At 53.8% G+C, this 7,500-nt stretch overlaps 1 protein-coding gene across 1 annotated transcript in view; it reads right to left on the reverse strand.

The window, feature by feature from the left end:
- The window catches only part of LOC123228802, a 48,753-nt gene extending 45,167 nt beyond the window's left edge, over positions 1-3,586 (reverse strand). Inside the window, exon 1 of the mRNA XM_044654248.1 lies at positions 3-3,586. Coding sequence (XP_044510183.1) covers positions 3-3,586 — 3,584 coding nt within the window. The remainder of the gene's footprint in view (positions 1-2) is intronic.
- Positions 3,587-7,500: the final 3,914 nt, after the last annotated feature.

Consider the following 7,500-nt stretch of genomic DNA (forward strand, 5'->3'; position numbering starts at 1 on the left):
ACTCCGCTGCTGTTTGCGCTTGGCACGTCTGTGGGGCGGCAATGAACACTGCATATTTGGAAAATCTGTTGACTACCACCAAAACAGATCCTTTCCCGTCCACCTTCGGAAACCCGCTCACAAAATCCATAGACACCGATTCCCATGGCCTCTCGGGTATAGGAAGTGGCTGTAGCAGACCCGCTTGCTTCTGCCGCTCGGTCTTGTCCAGTTGACACACCAAACACGTGCGTACGTACAGCTCCACGTCTTCCTCCAGCCTTGGCCAACAATAGTGTCTCTTGAGCAGCGCCACCATCCTTTCCACGCCTGGATGTCCTGCCCATTGTGGCTCATGCGTTTCCTTCAATAATCCTTGCCTTAGTCCCCCGCTCTTGGGAACGTACAGCCTGCCTCCTTTTGCATAGAGCAGCCCCCTGTCAAGCCAATACTTGCGCACAACACCCTGCTCCACTTGTTCTCTCAAGTGTGCGTACTCTGCGTCTTCCTCTGCTTGCACCCGCAATTTCCCGAGGAAATCCGACTGAACCTCTGTCAACGCTGCTACATACGCGTGCACCTCCTTGCGGCTCAACGCGTCTGCCACTCTGTTTTCGCTCCCTGCTCTGTGCACCCACTCAAAGTCGTACTCGGCTAGGAACTCTTGCCAACGTGCTTGCTTTGCTGACAACTTCTTCTGCGTTTTGAAGTATGTGTTCGCCACGTTGTCGGTCACCACAGTGAATTTAGTTCCCAGCAAGTAATGCCTCCACGTCTCAAGGCAATGGATGACCGCCGTCATCTCCTTCTCGTGAGCGCTGTACCTCTGCTCTGCGTCTTTCAGCTTGCGGCTTTCAAATGCTATGGGATGTTTCTCTTGCACCAACACACCCCTTAACGCCCTATCCGACGCGTCTGTATGCACTTCGAATGGCTGCGTAAAATCTGGCAAACGCAACACTGGCTCTGTGGTGACTGCCTGCTTCACGCGTGCGAAAGCCTGTGCGCACTCCTCTGTCCAGCCCCACGGTTTGTCCTTCTTCAACAAATCTGTGAGCGGCGCCACTATCTTCGAATAATCCCTCACGAACCTTCGATAATAGTTAGCCAACCCGAGGAATGATCTCAACTCGCTGACCTTCGTTGGTGCAGTCCACTCCACAATCGCCGTCACCTTGCGTTCATCCATCCGAATCTGTCCATGGCTCACCTTGTGCCCAAGGAACATAATTTCCTGCATACAAAACTCGCATTTCTCCTTCTTGACGTACAGCTGGTGCGCTCGCAACCTAGCCATCACCTCGTCCAAGTGCCGCACGTGATCCTCCAAGGACTCACTGTAAATGACAATGTCGTCTAGGTAGACCACCACAAATCTGTCTAACCACTCGTACAAGACGTCATTCATCAAATTGCAGAATGTGGCAGGAGCGTTGGTCAATCCGAATGGCATGACCAAAAACTCGTATGCCCCATACCTAGTCACCATCGTGGTTTTAGCCTCGTCTCCCACTGCTATCCTGACTTGCCAATATCCGGACCTCAAATCCAGCTTTGTAAAGTAGCGTGCCCTCGCTAATCTGTCAAACAAGTCAGCCACGTTCGGTATCGGGTATTTATTTTTGATGGTTACCTTGTTCAATGCCCGGTAATCCACACACATCCTCAGCGTTCCATCCTTCTTCCTCTGAAAAAGGACCGGCGCTCCATATGGTGCCTTTGAGGGCTGAATGAACCCAGCGTCCAGCAGCTCGTCTAGTTGCTTCCTCAGCTCCTCCAACTCCATTGGCCCCATTCTGTATGGTGCGCGTGCTGGCGGCCTTGCTCCTGGCTCCAGCTCAATTTTGTGGTCTATACGTCTCTTTGGCGGCAACGTCTTGGGTAACGCCGCGGGCATCACGTCTGCGTATCGGTCCAACACCTCTGCTATGCAATCTGGCACGTCCATGGTGTGATCCTCCTTGATCTCCACCAGTGCCGCAATCACCAGCTCCTCTCCGCGCTTCAAACCCGCACACACCTGTGCGGCAGACTGCAGCGCTACGTGCTCCAGACCCGCGCACGCCTGTGCGGCAGACTGCAGCGCTACGCGCTCTGCGCTCCTCACGTTTGCATCCGCCTTGACGAAACACGCCTGCTGCTCATCCATAATCATCACCCCATTTAGATGTGGCATGGCAACGGCTTTGGCCTTCACAAAGAAATCGAGGCCAAGGATGAGATCAAAGTCATCCAAGGGTACTGCCATGAACGTGCACTCGCCTTCCCATGCACCCATCTTCACCCGTGAAGCGGCAGTGCCCAATATTGGCTGAGACGCGGAATTTACCGCCTTTATTCTGCTTGAGCACTTTTCCATGGTCACTCCTAGCTTCCCCACCACGCGCTGTGCCAAGAAATTATTCGTGGCACCCGTGTCCAGCATTGCACGCACCTGCTGCCCGTTCACCTCCGCCCACGCGTACATTAACCCCTTGCACGCGGCTGGTTGCTCGGCTGTCACGGCGTTCAGTAGCTGTATGGGATTCAGCCTTGGGTTCTCATCTTCAGTGCTCTTTTCCTCCTGTGCAATGAGAGCGGACAGTTGCTCCCGCTTTGGACAATCCCTAGCCCGATGCGGTCCAGCACAAAGAAAGCACCCGCCACCTTGTCTGCTCGGGGTTGGATCCGGACCCCTCTGCTTTGATGGTTCTGCTTCTCTTTTCCTCCTGTCCTTCCAGCCCTCTTTGCCATATTTTCGAGGAGACCTCCTCCTCTCGCTTCTGCCCTTTTTCTTCTCACCCGCGTTCGAAGACGACGGCCCTAGTTTGTAGTCCACCAAGCCGTCTGCGGCAGCTACGGCTGAAGGTAAATCCGCCACCTTCTGCCTCCTCAACTCAGCCTGTGCCCAGGGCTGTAGCCCTGAAACAAAATTAAATAGCTTGTCTTCTTCGCTCATGTTCTTGATGTCCAGCATCAACGAACTGAACTCCTTCACGTATTCCCGCACGGAACTCGTGTGCTTCAGTTTCTTCAACGTCTCCCTTGCTACCCATGCTGAATTTTGCGGTAGGAACTGCTCCTTCAATTCCCGCTTCAGAACTTCCCATGACTCAATCTTTGGCCTGCCCGCACTAGCGTCATCTTCCATACGTGTGCGCCACCAAAGCTTGGCGTCCCCTGCAAGATACATAGCAGTGATGGTTACCTGCTCTCCCTCAGCCACGCGTGCGGCCTTGAAGTATTGGTCCATGTCCCACAGAAAATTCTCCAGCTCCTTCGCGTTACGGCTCCCTCCGAATGGCTTTGGCTCTGGAACTTTCAGTTTGGACTGACCCGCAACCATCTCACCCCCACTTGGTGCTAGCGCTATGGCTTTCTTGGCAATCTTGAGGTCCTCCTCAAGCGTTGCAACCCGCTCTTCCATGCGGTCTGTAAGGGACAGAATTTGGGAAAGAATCTCATTATACCGCTCAGCGCACTCCTTCTGCAGATTGCGCGTGATCTGCTTCAATTCAGCAATAGCCTCTGAGTGTAGCGCTCCCTGCTCAGCAAGAGACTCTCCTTCACGTGCTGGTTCACCCACCAGGGCTTCCAGAACTCCAACACGCTCGCTCAAGGTCGACATGCTTCAACGCCAGACCTGTTCTTGACGTCAAAGACTGCTGTGTTTGGCTCTGATACCAACTTGTCACGGCCCTACTCTTGGAATCTCCTTTTCAGCCCCGTGATGGCACTAAGCTCCTCCTTAGTCAGCCTGCTTACTCAATCAAACAAACACACAATGCGGAAATAATAAATCAATGAGAAGAATGCACACTGTGTACGGGAAAACCCAACCCTTCTTTATTAACCTCTAAAAGAAAGGAATACAAGCCTATGTCAATACAAGCTATGGCACAAACCCTCCAAGCAGTCTGTGCAAAGAGTGCTCTCAAAACCCTAAACACTCTCCTCTCTCTCCTCTTTTAATAAGGCAGCTTATATATGTTTTTAATACAAGGTTAACCTCCCAAGTCCTAATCCTAGTGAAACACTGATTCTAACTAACCCAGCAGCCCATGGTGATGCTCTCCATCCAAGCCCAAAGCCTTTCCGCAAGTGTCAAGGCCCGCAAAGACTGCCGCTCCATCCATTTGTTAGTTTGCACGCAAGTCTGCTCCACTCTGCCAGTTCTCCAGTGCGTGCGCGCTACAGTACGCGTGCGCGCTACAGTATGCGCGCGCGCTACAGTGCGCGTGCGTCTGTCTGCGTGTGCGTCTGCCTGTGCCAGTGTGCTGCGTCTGCCTGTGCGCGTGCACTGTTCACCCGCGCATTGCATGTCCTTGCAGCCCACTCTCCTCATGGCGCACTCGTCTGGCTTGTGGCCTCCGCATTTCCTTGTGCATGACTTGGTCCTTGTATGACCCTCCCAGCACCAACTGGAAGTGCCGCTATGCGCACCCGCGCATGTACGTCTCCCTGCGCTACTCTGCACGCAGGCTTCCTGCGTCACCCCGCACGCAGGTTGGCACCAGCGCGTATCATGGCTGATACCCTGTGACAGTAGGCCTCTATCCTACCATCGAAAGTTGATAGGGCAGAAATTTGAATGATGCGTCGCCGGCACGAAGGCCGTGCGATCCGTCGAGTTATCATGAATCATCAGAGCAACGGGCAAAGCCCGCGTCGACCTTTTATCTAATAAATGCATCCCTTCCAGAAGTCGGGGTTTGGTGCATGTATTAGCTCTAGAATTACTACGGTTATCCGAGTAGCAGATACCATCAAACAAACTATAACTGATTTAATGAGCCATTCGCAGTTTCACAGTCTGAATTAGTTCATACTTACACATGCATGGCTTAATCTTTGAGACAAGCATATGACTACTGGCAGGATCAACCAGGTAGCATTCCTCGACGACGCCGACGACCGCATGAGCACCGATGTGCAGCACGTAGGCCACAACGGGATCAAGACGGTCGCGACAGTCGTTCGTGTCAAGGGACAAATGCATAGCTTGGGCAAGCAGAGGTGAAAACCCCGCACCCACGCATGACATTCCGCATCCGAAAGAACGGGCAATAGCTCCGTGGGCCTCAACAGCCCCACAACAAAGCAAGGCATGCGAGGAACACGTAGCGTGCCTAGCGTCCACCCCACACCCCATAAAGGGCATCGGGCGGAGAGGGGCAACGGTACGATCGAATTCCATCACGTCGGTAAGCAACACAGGATACCAAGAGCACCCACGAGGCATGAATTGCGCTCGGGGAAAAACACTGAAGACGATGGGCAGTCGACAGTTCGATGCACGAGCACAGAGCCTGCCAACCCACGCCATCAAAACACCACTCACACGCCCGTTGCGTTCACTTGGAAGCAGCCATGCCAAACGAACCACACGCTGATGACAGTAGTGCCATCAAGCATACGGATGCATCGAGCAAGGACACCCCAGCACCGCGGGACGCGAAAAGGAGCACTGTAAAACGAGCGACGACCTATCTCAAGCACGCGGGCAACACCCCCCATCCGAGATCACCATTGGCATCCCTCATGCATTTCTGCACGAGGAACACTGAGGATCACCCGAGCAGGGGATTCTGCCCGCGCAAGCAATCGTTAGGGACGTGTAAAACCGACGGCAGCCTATCTCACGCACGCGGGCAACGCCCCCCATCCGAGATCACCATTGGCATCCCTCACGCATTTCTGCACGAGGAACACTCAGGGTCACCCGAGCAGGGGATTCTGCCCGCGCAAGCAATCGTTAGGGACGTGAAAAACGGATGGTGCCCTATATTGCGCACGCGGGCAACGCCCCCCATCCGAGATCACCATTGGCATCCCTCACGCATTTCTGCACGAGGAACACTCAGGATCACCCGAGCAGGGGATTCTGCCCGCGTAAGCAATCGTTAGGGACGTGTAAAACGGACGGTGCCCTATATTGCGCACGCGGGCAACGCCCCCCATCCGAGATCACCATTGGCATCCCTCACGCATTTCTGCACGAGGAACACTCAGGATCACCCGAGCAGGGATTCTGCCCGCGTAAGCAATCGTTAGGGACGTGAAAAACGGACGGTGGCCTATCTTGCGCACGCGGGCAACGCCCCCCATCCGAGATCACCATTGGCATCCCTCACGCATTTCTGCACGAGGAACACTCAGGATCACCCGAGCAGGGATTCTGCCCGCGTAAGCAATCGTTAGGGACGTGTAAAACGGACGGCGGCCTATCTCACACACGCGGGCAACGCCCCCCATCTGAGATCACCATTGGCATCCCTCAAGCATTTCTGCACGAGGAACACTCAGGATCACCCGAGCAGGGGATTCTGCTCGCGCAAGCAATCGTTAGGGACGTGTAAAACGGGCGACGGCCTATCTCAAGCGTGTGGGCAACGCCCCCCATCCGAGATCACCATCGGCATCCCTCACGCATTTCTGCACGAGAAACACTCAGGATCACCCGAGCAGGGGGTTTTGCCCGCACAAGCATTCGTTAGGCACGTGACAGCAACATTGTGCCATGGAACCGTGCACAGGATGCCTCTGCTTAGCCATGCATCGACACTGTATAGGCAGCTGATGCCACGTGCCTATCATGGGCGTTCGCGTTAGCAAACCATGCATGGAGCTCAGCCACAATGTTGCTGTCATAAGGCAAGGGCACCGAGCCATGTCCGAGACGCCGCAGCTTAGCCATGCATGAGCACTGTATAGGCAGCATATGCCACGTGCTTGTCATGGGTGTTCGCATTGGTAGCCCGTTCATGGCAAGGAGCCGTTGTTTATTACGTTTATATAACCGACGAGGCAACACGCATCAACCGACGTTTTTTAACGAGCAAACCCACCGCGGGCCCCACTGTCACCGACCGATGCTCGGAGACATTGTTGGTTGCCAACGTGTCATTGGCAACCTACGATGGCTATTGTGAGGGGCAAGCAACGCAACGTGATAGCCATCGAGGGGGGAGAAGCCTATAGCAGCTGCAAGGGTCACCTGGTTGAGAGTGGCACCTCCCCCCTAAAGAGTCTTATTTGCGTTTGGCATTGTGTCAGCAGGGGACATACATGATGTCTGAGTTGTCACACCCCCCTCTTAGGAGACCCAAACGATGTCCAAATGGTGTGAAATTTTGCATGATGGCAAAGAAAAATACAAGGAATCAGGCAAAACAAACCAACACGGAAAATGAATTGTAAAATAATTTTTATGATTTTTTGAATAATAAAACTTCGGAAAATCGTAGAAAATAGAGGAGTTGGAATTTTTGGGCGTGGTTTGTTTTGACGTGCTCCTAAAATTGTGATTTGAATTGTGGTCATGTGGTTGTGCGGGGAGTTTTGAACTTTGTGCGTGAGTTTTTTCGAAATAAGGATTTCGCAGCACACGGGGGGCAGAAACAGGCCACTGGTGCAGCACCATGGCACCTGCTGGCGCACAGTGCAGCAGATGCCCCAGGCCATGGCACAGCATCAGGCCACCATGCATGCTGGCACACAAGGTGTGGCAGCAAGGCACATGGTGTGTGCCACTGCCCAGGC

This window comes from Mangifera indica, chromosome 11 (assembly GCF_011075055.1).
Source record: "Mangifera indica cultivar Alphonso chromosome 11, CATAS_Mindica_2.1, whole genome shotgun sequence".
NCBI classification, from domain to species: Eukaryota; Viridiplantae; Streptophyta; class Magnoliopsida; order Sapindales; family Anacardiaceae; genus Mangifera; species Mangifera indica.